Raw genomic sequence first — 15,407 nt, 5'->3', positions numbered from 1 at the left:
CGATACCTACTCAAAGAATACAGGAAGCCCCAAACTCATTTTTATTAAACTCGGTGAAGTTCCTTTTAAGTTCTAGTTTAAGTGGAGACCATGCTCTTTAATAAGCGCTCCAGCTACAGCTCTGCAGAGAGAAGTCAATCCGTTTGGAAAAGTTCAACATTTAAAGCATTACATACTATCCTATGTATATATCCTATGTATATATCCTATGTATATATCCTATACTATACAATTCAAACAAATAAAATCTGTATTTTAAACTGTGACAAATTGTGTTTAAATTAATTTTGTTGCAAAGAAAAAAAAAATATTCGCCAATGAGATGTTAGTAGCACTTATGTTCTGACAAACTTGATTCCCATTTTGCTAAATTCACTGCTTCTCTACATAAATACTTTAAAAAAAAAAAAAAAAAAGAAAAAAAAGAAATTACGTCACCGTGCAGAGAGTGAACCACCACCATTTATTCACCTTCATTCGACCGCACTGATAACCCACGCGCAGGTAAAACGGTTACCCCAAACCTTCCACTTTTCCCTCCAGTCTCCTGCTGTCAGCAAGCGACGAGAGCAGCAGGCAGCTTAAGGAAAAGAAAGGGAGCTTCCAAACCCGAGAAGCAAAAGGAGAGGAGACGTCAGGGGAGCAGGCAGGGCCCTCTGACACCCCGCCACCGCGCGCTGGGAGGCAGCAGGGGAGCCAAGAAGGGAGGGCGGGATGGCGCCAGCCTTCGGGTGCTTTCCTTGAATAGCTTCTCTTACTGCCGCTGCTGGAGGCAAAATCCTGAGCTAAAGGCACCACTAACAGGGCCTAGGAGGACATTCTTTACTAATATTTTCCCATATTTCTTTTTTTTAAAGATAGGAGATACAGAGAAAAATATAAAGACAGGATGAAAGCTTTGCCACCTTGTTTCCTGACATTCCAGCAAGATGGAAATCACTGCAGTTTAACCTTTTTTTTCCCTTTTTCTCCCCTTCCCCCCGCCCAATATTCTGGAAATAAAGGGGGGAAATTTAACAGTCGGACACCCCAACAGTCCCCACAGCAGAGCAAGTGGGGGAAGAGTCTAAAGCCTGGGAGGCTATCGGGAATTCTGCAAAACCAGAATCTCCACCTGGCGTTAATGGGTCCACACTCATTTTTTTGTTTTCCTTTTGAAAAAACAGCCATTTCTGAGAGGGGCCCATACTTCACATGGCCATGTTTTGTTATTAAGCCTTTTGGTGGTTAATACTGGTTTTCCCTCATGATTTTTCATAGAGGAAAAGCCTGGAAAATACAACGGTGGTCAGAATGAACCTGCAAGAAGTGAATCACGCGAGACTAACGTGTGGTGGGAGTAAGAATGTAGAAGTCGCCTCAGCTCCATCTGAAGGAAAACCCAGGGAAGGTCTAAAATGCCGCCTGGCGATTAAGCATTCCCGATTACAACGGATGCTGCACATTCCATAATCCGTTGTTATACTGGTAGTAACAGAAAATGCTCATTTCTGCTCTTTACCAACTCAGCACGAAGAATAATTCCAATTTGTGAACAGTGCTGGACTGAGCAGTTCCCGTAACAAGAAAAAATAACTGGAAATCCAGTTTTCCACTGCATGGAGATGCCTGAGCTGATGCAGCATCACCGTCCGTTCCATGTTATCATACGTGAGACGCTGGGTTTTTTCTTATTTTACATCCCTTTTCACAGGTCAGTCATTAAGATAAGAGAAAAATCAGAGCCAATGTCTCAACTCAACGATAGTGAGCCCAGCTCTGAAAGAGCCGGATAATTCTGCGACTAAAGGACACGGCAAGGCACCTGCTGAAACTCAGCAGGAGCTGACTTCAATTTATCAAAGCTTTACAAATTTGTGTTGGTGAAAAAGGGAGTAACGCTTGAATAGAGGCTGTTCAGAGCCAAGGGCAGCATACAGGCTCCTTCCAACTGAAGGGACGCGGTTTCACGAGCGCTTCCCCCGCGGCGGCTAGGCCAGGGCGCCCATCCCGCCGCAGAGCCGCCGCCGGAGCAGAGCACCCAGAGCACCCTGCCTGACCTGAAGCCCGATGGGTTTCTTGTTCTCAAGAGCTCTCTTCAAAAGTTTCAATACACCTTTCTGATAACAGTGTAGCTAGGCTTTGGGTTTGTTTTAATCGGGATGAACACTGTAAGACGGAGAGAACGACTTTTTTCCCCTGAAAAATAAAAAGGAAATCACGTGCCTTCTTTTAATTCCATCTTTCTAACAAGGCTACAAGCAACAAAATCTTTAGTGGCATAAGTTTGGTTAGCCTATTCATGAACACAGTTCAGATTCTTCTGAAAAAAATGTCAAATTCCAAATTGCACAATAATAATCCAATGCCTGCAGGAAAAAAAAGACAAAATATGAACAATTAAGTAAAAGCCTAATTCTATTTTGAAGCACATCACCTCTCATCATGGGTCACTTAAAAACATCATGAGTATGTTCCAAACAAGTACTCAACAAAAACAGGAATGAACATGTGGCAAAAGTACAAAACTCCTTTGCGCTATTGACAGATCATTTCATTTAAGTATTAACACTAGCGTAAAATATCTAGGCGTCGTTTCATTTAATTTTGAAAACAACATGTAGAAAACAATGCTCATAATTCCATCCACAGGATTCTACAAAGCTGCTGCTTCATTCCATAAATCTAAACTGTTTCAATATGAAAATCCCAATTTTTCAAATTGCTCAAAAATCATTGCAGACAATTTCCAAGCACTTGAATTGAAGCACAACCAAAGTATGAACTTGGTACATTTTTGTAGTTATTTCTAAAATAAGTTAATTTACATAAGTAGTCTCAAAATAACACAATGGGATTCAACTTCATTTTAGACATTTGGAAAGCAGTGTCATACTTTATTTAAAATAAACCCATGTAAAAACAAAGTTTAAATGAAAATGGTACCTGAAAAATAAATTATTTGATATAAAACAAATCAATAACTTAAAAACACACTAAATATACAAAATGTTTAACCATATACTATACAGTATGGAAAACAATTGATAAAACCTTCTGTCCCACAAACAGATTAATTTATAAACAAAAGATTACATAAGTTAAGGGAAATTAAATCAATAAAAAGACTAGAAGTACAGTATTATTCAAAATTACTGGTCAAATAAAGGTTTATCCCAACTTATGTTTCAAATGTCTCAAGTCATTTTCTTCTCAATGACCAAGTGAAAAAGTTCAGCTGTACCACTGAAAAGTTGCTCAAAAATGTTTAAAAATAAGGAACAATAGTATGAGAATAAAGGTTCTGAAACGTGAACACAGTAGCAATTTTTCGAGGTTTCAGGTGGCAGTTCTGCTAGCACTGATTTTCCATCGTTACCAACAAAAAGAATTTAAGTGCTGAAAATTCCACTCAACAGAAAAATATTTCTAGTTCAACCTTTGTCCATGTGTTACTAAGTGTGATCTATAACAAATAACCGCAGCAAGACCGAAGAAAACAACAACAGGATTTAAAGTCAAATCCACTCACTGGGTGTCGTGTTTTGCGCTAGAGATCATAAAGGCTTCAACTGGTTTTTAAATCATGCAGAAGGAGAAAGCAACACTTAAGTTTCGTTCCGTTTTACTACGTAAGACTACTACCAAAACCCAGTCACGAAATGACGCTGTACCTGATTAATCTACGAGCAGACACTTTTAGAGGTTAACGGCAATTTTCGATTCTGCCGGCTGCGGCATGGCGAAGTCGCACCATCCCCACGCAAGAGGCAGGGAACTGCGACCCTTTTTATGAGATCCACATTTTTTTTCAATTCATAAGGAGAAAAACCAATGAAGTAGAAGAAACACAGAAAATAAACGCTAGCCTTTTGATCTTCAGAGTGATCGGTTCTATTGTGCTGAGTATCCGACATGGAGAAGCGCAGAGCTACGTTAGAGGAACTTGCCTACGGCACAGACTCTTCTGCTTCCAAATACAGAGAATTCAAGTACCGAGGGTGACAAATTCAGTTCTTGAAAAAAACCCAAGTGCAGCTCCACTAAGGGAGCTGTGTTTTCTTACGCTAAATGTGAATTTGGTCCCTGCACTCTAAAGCTATTCTTAGGAGCCTAAAAAGTAGAAATGTTACAATAAGGTGCTTCACTGACAGTGGTACAAATTCCCTCATTGTGGAAGTCAAAAACACGGTAACCTTCTGAGAAAGGCAGCATTAGGACAAATTGCTCTGTATTCGACTTCTGTGGTTGAACCATGAGATCACCGTCAGTAGTTCACAAAAAGCCGTATGTTAAAAAACCTCCCACAAACCCTAACATTTTGCAGGTGGATGTATCAGAGGACCTACTTGCAATAAACAGTTTATTTTCTTAGAAGACCTGTTTCTTTTGTTAAAAAAGTAAACATGGGGACATTCTCCAAGTTGTTTGGTTTTTTTTACATATGTAACTATAAACTATCCAAAAGTAACTTTAGTTATTACAGTTTACAATACACTGAAAAAAATCTCTCCTGAAATATTTGGAGAATCTCTACTTTATTGACCTTACCCAGAACATTAAAGCAACAGAAAATTATAATAAATGTTTAAGGACCCTTGGGGACTATTCATTTCCAAAACTTAACATTCAAAATAATGGATCACCTTTACAGTTATTTCATCATTTTGGTTTTAACTGTTGAACATTCTTTCTATAAATGTAGCTATGCCAAATTTTTTTTTTTTTTTTTTTTTTTTAAGATTTTAATTGCTTTGTATGAACAGCATTACTACAACGTTCAATGCCCCTACAAAAACAGGTGTCCTCTCCATACTGACACCCTTTGGTCACCTGGACAAACGTAGTGACCACAAGCTGAGCAACTAGGACTCACTGCAGTGAGAAATTTATCCTCCTTTAGTGACTCATGTACCTCTGAATTTTCAGTGGTTTTCACGCTATCGTGATACAGATGTAGTGAAAAAACACAACCAACCAGAGGGAAGGAAAAAGATGTGTGGACACACACCACTACGGGGCCGCTGCTCTGGACAGTGGTGTTTCCTGACTCCTCCTTCCAGGCTAAAAGATGGATCCTCAAGTCCTTCTCAGTCCCAGATCTAGAGCAGAAGTGAAGGGATTGGCACAAGCTCGGCACGGGAGGCAACATTAACTGCATTGGCTCGGTTCCCCTCCCTCTACACAGAAGAGTGGAGCACAGCATCTCAAGTAAACCAAACTTTGTGATGACGTAGCTTGAAGAACAAAATAAATTCAACACTTTAGTATACAGACACCATCTAAAATGGAATCACGAGAGAACTAAACACACTAAGCTGCGTTGAATCTGCTCGTGTTTATAGCTTTTCTGATGCCGCCGTCTCCTCATCTGAAGGATCTGTACTTGCCTCCGCCAGCTTATACAAAGTACACAGCAGCATTAGACTTTCCTTTTCTGCTTTTCCTGTGAAATTTCCCTATCTGCAAATGGTTAACAGAAGGTTTGACCTGTGATTAGGCTTGTGGCTAGCTTTCTGCACAGGGGTGAATTCCATTCATAGCAGAAATCTGGGAAGCAAGTGTAAGTTACTGAGCAGGAATAAAAACTTATTAATAAACCAACAGACTGGAAAAGACCAAGTCTGAATAAAGCCTTCAAGGAATTTTCATTTTGACAAAACTCTTTTTTTTTTTTTTTTTTTTTTACATACTAAGAAAATCTCAATTTTTTTTAATTTTTTTTTTTTTATTCTGAACAACACACCTAAAGCCCAGAACATCTTCAGAGAAGTTTGGAGGTGGTCTTCAACCACAATCAGGACAGTTTTGCTCTTCACTAAGCATTGTCTCGTTTTAGAGTGAAACTCCACAGTCTGACAAAGAATGAAGACCGCTCAGGTGCAATTTTGGAAGCAGCCCCGTCACAAGTGTGTTTAGCAGCCATGCCTTGGCCTGGTAAGAGCCTTCCTGAAGCGCCAGATACAACAAGTATTCGTAAAAAAAGTGGAGAAAAGGATAGGTACCAAGTAAGGGCAGCAGAGCTTCCCTTTCAAAAGAAATACCAAGATAAAACAAAGTGATTCTCAAGCTAAAAGTGAGAAAGCAATAATTAAAGTAACGCCAGACATTCAACAGCTGGTAAAGTTTCCTGAAAAATGTAATTAGCTTAACATTCAAAGTCCTGAAGGCTGATCAAGTCCCAACATGCGATCCTGCCCTCGAAGCCTTTTGATTGCCACAGAAGCCAAGGCTCAAAGGTGACTGATTTGCGGACCCCTTCCAAAGGAGACGGCTCCCGGCCAGCACAGGGTGACGCCACCGGGAAGAGCCACAGGAGAACGGCCAGTTTCTGCCGAAGTGCTAAGCATTCGCATGCAAACAAGTCCTCTCGTTGTGAAAGCAAGTGAGTTTTGGACACAAAGCAACCAGGTCCATCTGACAACAGAGCCCGGCTGAAGCCCGACGACAGTACCACTGGTGTTCCCGTTTGGATTCCCAACCGGCTGATCTTCAGCTCCGAGGCTAGCTACCCTGACCGTAAGGAGATGGATGAAAAAGCCTTCTCTCCCCTTTTCTTTTTAAACACAGGCAGATAAACTTCTCATTCTGTCACCATATTTGTCTGCCTGATCAAATAAGCGTAAAAAGGGAACGGTGTTGCCCAAATTGCAGGTTCACGAAAGCCAGATTGATCCCTTCGGAAATGCTGGCACAAAAGCCCACGCCCTGTCCCCGGAGACATCGTAATTCTCTCCGACATCTACACACAAGAGCCTGCCATAGCAGCACGGCCGTAACGATGTGTTTTCATCGGGAACTCTACCTGATCCTTCAGGAGCAGGTACCCGGGGGTGTCCTGCGAGGCTTCTAACCTTTTCTAAAGGACCCCAAAGCATTCCCATCACAGCTGTTCCCTGTAGCACATCTCCAGCATGGACCATCAAATCCAGGTCTTTAAGATCTGATCATCACATCCTGATCCAGCAACCACGACTTTCCAGTGTTCTCTACCTTACTGAGCCCTCTGCATCTCCTGAGGAATGTCAGGGGCCTCCGGTTTGAGACGGGCCTTTGGTTTTACAAAGATCTTGTAAGCACTGACTGAGACAGAAGCGTCACCTGAAAGAAATACCTATATTTCATCAAATTAAAGGATGAAAAGGCAGAACATATCCACAGTTTTTCTAAACTCCACGAGGATTAAGAGGCCAAAACCTCTCTTCAAGCAGCTATGTTCAAGGGAGAGCTTCAAAGGAGGGTACGCTGGATGGCGTGATAAGGAAACCAGTTGCTCGTACCCTTTGGGTAGAAAAACTGCTGGTGGAGTACTTGTTGTTAGAATTTAGTTTCCACTTCCAGAAGTTTCCTTTTGGTCTTTACCACTAGGATGCACGGACTATCGTTTCGGACCAAAACCATCAAGAATACATACATATTTTTTTCTTGACTTCAGCTATTTATGCCAAGTATTTACTGACTGTTAGAATGGTGCAGACCATGCGCTTCTTCTGGTACCAGCTCCTGACAGGCTAGCAGGATTTTGTTTCCTCCCTCCCGACTCAAGCAGCAGTGCTTTCCGCACAGCAACTGCCCGGGAACTATTTTCAGAGCAACTATCAAAGGAAGCTGGGATCAGATGTTTCCTAAAAGAGATGTTTTCATACCACTACTGAAACAATATCCTGCATTTCCTTCTTATTTAGTAAAGAACGAGAGATGGAAAAATAGGGAAGCAGTGAGATGACGGTGATGCCAAAAAGCCGCCAAGAAAAGTTTTTTAAAACAGTGACAGCTAGTGAACTCACAGCAGCGTGCCGCCGACACGGCTGCAACGGCCAGCATGCTTGCAATGATTACTGATGCCAAGTCGTATTTAGGGTGTCATTTGTTGGAAGTCTGAAACCCCGTCTAAATGCTGTGATAAAACAGCAACTCCCATTTAGTTTGAAAATTAACCTTATATGAAATAAGGCAAGAGAGAATGACAAGAAATTGGAAACGACTGCAGACCCGCTCCTGTGAACCAGGATAGCGCAAGGTTAAGAGGTGATGGGACACAGTAAGAGGACTTCTCTATACTACGCAGTTCTAACTCGAGAGAAATCCCCTGAACGCTTCTGAAGCTCTCCTCGTATACAGAAAAGAAGTATTTGTTGAAGTGATAAATGGATAATGATAAATTAGTGGAAACATCTGGAACAGACACTGGAAGAGACAGCCGGAAAGCACACTTTGGCGGGTTGGAGCTGGTTGGTTGCTTGGTGACAGCCACCGTTTTACGGTGGCTTCTCAAAAGATGGTAGAGTGAACAGGACTGGCAGGAAAGGCAAGGCTGAGCGTATTAATAGCAGAAATCCCACTTACATTCATTGCACACAAGCTGAAAAACAGTGGGAGGCTGCTCGCTCTGCCATATATCTATATGGCATCTATCTTATCTATACGGCTTTAAGCATGCCATAGGCAGTTCCAGAAATATCGGCAACAGCATTTCCTAGACAGCGCTGAAGGTACAGAGATGGGCAGCTCGTTCAGCCGCTCTTCAGCGGCAGCGCGCAGAGGTGCTGCTGCAGACTCCTTTGGGCTGCGCAAGACTGCAGATCCTGCTGCAGGAAGGAGAGAAACACTTGCGAGCACGGGGCAAGGTCAGCTGGGGATGTAGCGATACGAGCAGGCAGCACGGAACGGCCTCTGGAATCTGAAAATAAACTTTGGGACTGGTAGAGGTTCACGCAAAAAAAGGAGACACTGCAATAAAACTGCCACTCTCCCCGTTTTCGTGTTTGCTCTACCTTCTGGCAACCGAACACGGACACCAGACCTGCAAGTTGCCCCGGCCGAGCCTCTAGTCGTGCACAGCACCCTTCCACAGCCTTTACCAACAGAGCAATCCTTCCCGGGTTTCCTACCAAAGACCACCTGCAGGGTTACACCACTCTGCGGCACACAGTTTCTATGCGACAGATTTCTCGTAGCGCTCTTGTTTCACAACCCTTTTTCTTCTACTCATCTGGCAAAGGAGTAACTTAAAACTCTGAAAGAGGAACTATGGTTCTTTAAAACGACCCTCTTGGAAAGCTGGACACTTTGTGCAATACTTAGCAAAAAAATAACAGAAAATAAAAAACAAAACAAAATTTGAGCAAAACAAAATCAAATTTAATGTTCTTAAATGCAAAAGTAAAAACAAACAAAAAACACAAAAAAGCAAAAGAAAATTAACAGAAACAGAACAACTCAAAGTTTCAAGGCAGTCTGCAGAAAACTTGGGGGATTCATCTTTAAATCTACAAATCAAAGGGGTTTTTGTTAATATCTAACTTGCAAGTAGTAAGTACTTTTCTGCTGAGTGTTCAATAAGTAAAGCTAGTTGTCAAAACAAAATCCTATTAAAATAGAAAAATCTAGCACTCATTAGAAGGGATGCGAGAAATACAATGCTCAAATGTTTATAACTGTTTTTTTTTTCTTTACAAAATAGAACTACCAAAGGAATTCAAACTATAATGATCTTTGAAAAGGAGTAAGTATCTTGCTGCATTATAATGTACCAGTAAGTAGTGCACCATGCATTAAATATTTGGACAGAAGAGATTCAGGTTGATAAAGTAGCAACATATATTCACACTCTTTCTGGAGTTTCATTTTGACTCTGAAATCTTCCCGGAGTTTCCTTGAAACTCTTTGGTCCATTCCTATTAGAAAGTGGGCTTTAAAAGTAATGTTTCTAAAACCTTTGAATTTGACAGCTTGGCCACTGCTCAGTGTGCAACTTACCTCATCAATGGTGTTAAAAGTTATGCTGGCATGCTACTACTTACAAGACCTTGACTTTAAAAAGCCTAATCCTCGACTATATACGTAGTAACGAATATTAATTGATCACACAATGTACTGTCAACTAAAACATTAGTATTTCTCAACTTTTCTTCCATACTACCGAGTCTGGGGTAGAGAAGGTCAGGGGAATGGGTAGGAAAAACAACAACATAAAAAACAAGAAAATTAATGAATTCAGCCTGATATTTTTCAGAAAAATTCCAGTTTTTGCAGACAACATTCAATGGAACAAATGTTAGTCTCATAAGTGAAAGCATGCTTCAATTTTACCACCATCCAGAGGGTCTAGTTAATGCAATCTACTTAAGATTTCAGGGGATTTTTTAACATGTTTTAAATGAAATAACTTAAAGGAACTTAAAATTGGTCTAACATTGTGGGATTTCAAACATTTGAACATGTCAGTTGCATCCCAGAATATAAAACCTTTTTCACTTCTCATTTAGACTAAGACAAACACTTGTGAAAATTGGCGCAAAATGAGTTTTACACTAACAAAAATGTTTCAACTTCTGTCACTCAATTATCTATTCCATACAAAAAGCACGAGCAAGTTATTTGTGGGACTTGTTGGTTTTGAAGGAAACCTGTAAGATTTTGTCCCCCAGGCGGTAGCCATTAAGACTTGCTATGGCCATTGCAGCTTCTTCATAGTTTGTCATGGTCACAAAACCAAAACCTTTGCACTTGTTGGTGTTGAAATCTCGAATAACTTTCACATTGGTAACCGCACCAAAGGGGCCAAACATCTGCCAGAGGATTCCCTCATCAGCATCTTGACCAAGGTTGTAGATGAAGATACACCAGCCAGAAGATGCGTTTCCTGGAACATTTACACCAGAAAGCCCACTCATGTGATCTACACCCATAGGAGAGAACCTAGCGAATAAAAAGCACAATATTTCATGTAAAAGTTCAATTCAATTAAGCAAAGTAACTTGAATGGGAAGCAACTGAGAATGAATATTTTTCTACATGGACATCAAAACCGCCAGAAAGAAATGTTTCCCCATTCAAATTGACAATCAAATTGACAGCTGCCAGGAAAAAAAAAAAAGTTAAGTATTCCAACTACTTTATCAACAGGGAACTGTCCTGAGAAATAGGCAGGCAACAGAACAGTTGCAAGGCAAGATTACGTGATCACCTTCACAGGGGACCCAGCTCAATCTCTGCAACCCAGCTCGGCTGCTAGGAGCGCTCCGTGGCATCAGTGCAGAATTGCTCCGGTGCGGGCAGCAGGCAACACCTCCCCAGAGGCCCCGGCTGGCTTCGGTCACCCTCGGGCACCTCCCACTTATTTCGCTCAAGGAGTTTGCATCCTATATCCTCCTTTTCTTGCCTCTAAAATAGCACGTTGGGAACTCTTAAGCCAAAGGGTTTCTTTGGGATTTGCCGAGGGGGGAAGGAGGGGATGGTTTGGTTTTAGGAGTGGGGATTGCGTGTATTAATTTAAATTTCTTTTTTTTTGTGGAACAGAATAAACCTACTCCCTTTTCCACCATAAGGCAGCAGGTGCAGGCAAACACTCCCAGTACCAGCAGGCTACTAAAGAAGCCACAGTCATGCATACTCGCAGCTCTTAGGCAGCCAAGGAAATAGTAGCACTTCCTCAGTCGATTCTCAGTAGCTGGGATGCCCCACGTTTCTGGCTACAGAATTTAAATCTCAGGGGTTTATTCCTCAATACCAGTTGTGCAGATATTCTAGCTGCAGTAGCTTTCAAACATCAAAATAGCAAACTACATTTAAGTACACAGTTTTACAATTTCAGTATGCATGTGTGTTTTCTTCTTATTAATTTTACACCAACTTCATACTAGGAAAACTTATCTGACTTTACTGAACTGGGTTTTTTAACTCACCTACCCGCTCTTCCTAAGCCCTGCCTCCTGCAGAGTACCCCAGCAGTACTTATGCATAACCAAAAGCAAACCCCCTCTCCTTTTTATGTCTTGCTTTGTATTATTTTCTTTTCCCCTATAACCCACATCTCTAATTCCCCTTTCTTCTATTTCTGGTCTCCATCCTAGAAATTCAAAGCTTCAGAATATTTTAATGCAATATTACGGTTGCACAGGTAAGCACTCAAAGGTCAGGAAATGTGAAAGTTAAGGTAAGAAACTCAATTTGATCCCTTGTGCTTATGTATTATTTAAAAAATGTGAGGTCATGTGATTGTAGAAATATAATTATACTATACCAGGGGTTCCCAAACTGTGGTGTACCACTGGTGATATGCAAACCACTTAAAAGCGGTACACGTGCTGCTCTCTGCCAAGAACATGGCGGTGGCAGTTCCTGATTCTCTGCTGACCTGGAGAAAACAGGGAACGGATGTCTGGGCAGTGAACGCTGCATTAAGTGCCAAACACTTCCCCACTGACTTTTGCTTGCCCTGCACAAAGATAGGAGCTGCTGCTGTCTTTATAGAGACGGGAGGGCTCACGGCAAGGTGTAGCAGAAGGAAGGGGAGCAGAGCCGCAGCAGCACGCACGCAGATGCAGGGCAGTCAGCTCACGTTCAGCGTGGCACTTCGGTTGATGCACTCACACAGAGACCCACTCAGTCACCATCTCCCCCACCCCAGGCTCTCCGCTGCTCAGAGCTCCTTTCCCCGGGGCCCTGAGCTACCAGACCCTCCCGTACCCGGAGCAGGGGGAGTCCTGGCGGCACAGAGCCCTTCCCCTCCATCGCACCTGAGCTGCCGCTGCCTGCCTGCCGTCAGCCAGCGCTGGCCTGGCTCAGCCAGGCTGCAGCCCAGCCGGCTGCCTGACGCTGGTGTTTCTAGAGCACAGTGCGGACACACCTGAGCTCGTGCTGCACGTACTCACTGCCGCTGCCACTGTTGGCCAGCCCCAAGCAAATCCAAGTTTGGGAATCCTTGTACTATAGTAAAACTGAAAAAGCAGTTAAGAGTATCAGAATGTGAATGAAACGCACTGATCCGTGTGATCTGATGATTATGTGACATAACTACTATTTATTTTGCTTTTATATAAAAATGTTCCTGTGTTTGCATGCTTTATATGCTTACTTTTTCTGACACACACCTTCAGCTCTGTAGCTTCTTTCCATTTGAGTAATGACCTGGTAGGATGTATTTATCTCAATATCTGGAAAGTTTTCATCTCAACAGATCACCAGTCTTGGGTTCCTGCTCATGTGTACGGAGAGCAGAAAAATCACTAAGCTCAGAATTGCATGACGTTGGTTCCAGCAGTCAGTGTAGCTCTGAACCTGCTTGCTATGAAGCCTCGGGCTCTGCCCACAAGCCCAGATCAACCGTACATCAAGGCTGGGAAACACTTGTAGAAGAGCAGCTGGGGGTTGAATGCAGGAAGGCAACAAATCTAAATACATATTACAAGCAAAATAATTTAAAATACCTCTGTAAGTACCTCTGCAAGTACCTCTGTTCTTTGGATACACTAATTTTCAAACAGCTTCTCCTCTCTTCCCGCTTTGACTCACAAAAATGTTACAGGTTTATTAAAAAAAAAAAAAAAATCAAAAAAACAAAACCAAAAAAAACCACAGGGTAAAAATATCCCTAAAAGACTTGAAAAGTCACTTCAAAAAACCAAGCATAGGAAATACCACCTCACACACAATATCCCTCTCACCCAGATCTAACATGGTTCTAAAGCGAAGCTATACTTTGCAAGTTCACATGAAAAAGAAACTTTTAACAGAAGTTTCTGGCTGGTTAAAAAGCAACCATCAAAAAAGAAATTTGCAAAGGTGACAGTAAACGCGGTATAGGATCAGACTTATGCGGACGGCTAAATTTACGTTCAGACTTGCATCCACCTGGAAGCATCGCACAGAACACCTGGCACGAGCGAGAGCCCGCAGGCTGAGCTGCAATCCCGCTGCCCGGTAAATCCCTGCGCCCCGCCTGGCCCGAAGGCCTGCGCAGGAGGGATGAAGATCTCGCGGTTAGCCCGGGATAACGGCCTGCCCGCGGCCGGGCGCGGAGCGGCCGATGCGCAATACCTCTCTGTCCTACAGGAAAAGATCTTTTTGACCACACGGATTTAAAATGACTCTTAGGAAGTTATACTTACGAAAAGACTGACTGCTTTGGGCAAACAACACTAAAGCCCACAGAGATCCACGATGTTTCAGAGAAAACTTTTTAAAAATCCCATTAATACTGTAATTTGAACGATCTCGGTCTTATCATACTCACTGCTGGTGTCCTCATTTTTGTTGCATTTCTTTTTATACTGTCTCTTCCACATTGCTTTTTTCAATCCTCCCTAAGCATCAGTAGATGATGACATCTATGGATGCTTCTTCTCAGTCATGCTAGCCTCAAAACTCCAACGTCTTGTGACTTTAAGTAGCAACACTATTTTTTTTAATTGTAATCTTTTTCACTTCATAAGCTTCTCATTTATATGAATGACCTTTTGCTCTACTGTTAAGAGACAGGCTGCTTCATTTAATAGATTCTGGGATTATTTTAACACACCAGAGGACAATCTCAGGAGTGACCCTCCTAAATGAAAAGTTTATTTTTAGTTTTATGAAAGTCCTATAATTTTTTTTTTCTGAATTCTTTTCACTGCAATCTGAGAACAGCTACTTGCAGCATCACGGGGGGAGCAATCCCACAGCTTACCTCATGCTGATAAGCTGTAATATTATTTTCAATATTAGCCTATGTTGCCATCGCACGTGAGCTTGGCATCTTTTTAGTTTTGAATAGTTTCACAAAGAGAGGAGTTCAACTACACTGACACTGGTCATGCCCACTGTTTTCTCCACAAGCACCTTTTTCTCCTATACCCTGATACAGATAGGAACGATCTACTGTGCACAGAACAAGTCTTGGTGAGTATCCAGTGACACAGGCTTTAAGCCTGAAATAAGAGAGGTCTTAAAAAGGTATTAAATCAAAACAGCCACATATCAGAGAGCAGCAGCAATCGAAATAAGGGGTTTCGGTACCACATTCTTCTAGAACGTGGATGAAACGCTACTCTGGACGAAATGTCGTCTTCTGTGGTGTTCTCAACACAGACAACTTGCATCCAAAGGACAAATTGGCTTAAAGGTTGAAAATTTAAACAGTTTCACTGGAGTGAAACGAGACAGATGCGTGGGAGCTGGCCGAGCAATATTGTCAGTGACAGGGTTAAACGCTCTGGAGTCTTCTCACATTTCCACATGATCAAAGAGTTATCGACAAATAACAGCTCCCCTTCAGGCATTTTGGACTAACTCACGGCCCCTGCTATCAACAGAAGTATGCCCGTTAAAAGAAGTGGGAACTGGCTCCAACCCTGAACAAGTCTGAAAGCAAAACCAGCTGAACTGGGAATATTCTCGAGATTTGAAATAGCATCCTTCTAGCCTAAAGCTCTGGCGAACTGTAAAAGCACAGGACTTGCAGGGACTTTGGGCAGCCGTCTCAAGCTTTAGGAGCTAACTGCTCAGTTTCATCAGAGTTCAACACCTCAAGATCTGCTTATTATCCTGTCTAAGTAAACAAATCTTATACCGAAAAGAAACCCTTGCCCCAGATGTTTTATCTATCCTCCAAACCCAGTCCCATGCCGCAGGGTCATTCCTTCTGGATGGAGACAGGGAGCGCT

General features: G+C 42.1%; 1 protein-coding gene across 2 annotated transcripts in view; it reads right to left on the bottom strand.

Annotated features, from left to right (window-relative positions):
• Positions 1-503: 503 nt before the first annotated feature.
• ELAVL1 (ELAV like RNA binding protein 1) overlaps positions 504-15,407 on the bottom strand; it is a 53,758-nt gene continuing 38,854 nt past the window's right edge. The window contains exons 6-7 of one of the 2 annotated variants that reach the window (XM_082331008.1): positions 12,005-12,118; positions 504-10,680 (exon numbers count right to left, since the gene is read on the bottom strand). In XM_082331008.1, the coding sequence (XP_082187134.1) occupies positions 10,356-10,680; positions 12,005-12,118 (439 nt within the window). In that variant the 3' untranslated portion in view covers positions 504-10,355. The remainder of the gene's footprint in view (positions 10,681-12,004; positions 12,119-15,407) is intronic. The other variant, XM_082331009.1, reaches the window with a different exon arrangement.

The sequence above is a fragment of the Platalea leucorodia genome (assembly GCF_965183815.1).
Source record: "Platalea leucorodia genome assembly, chromosome: 21".
Classification (NCBI taxonomy): Eukaryota; Metazoa; Chordata; class Aves; order Pelecaniformes; family Threskiornithidae; genus Platalea; species Platalea leucorodia.
This window is presented reverse-complemented; position numbering and strand designations above follow the sequence as displayed.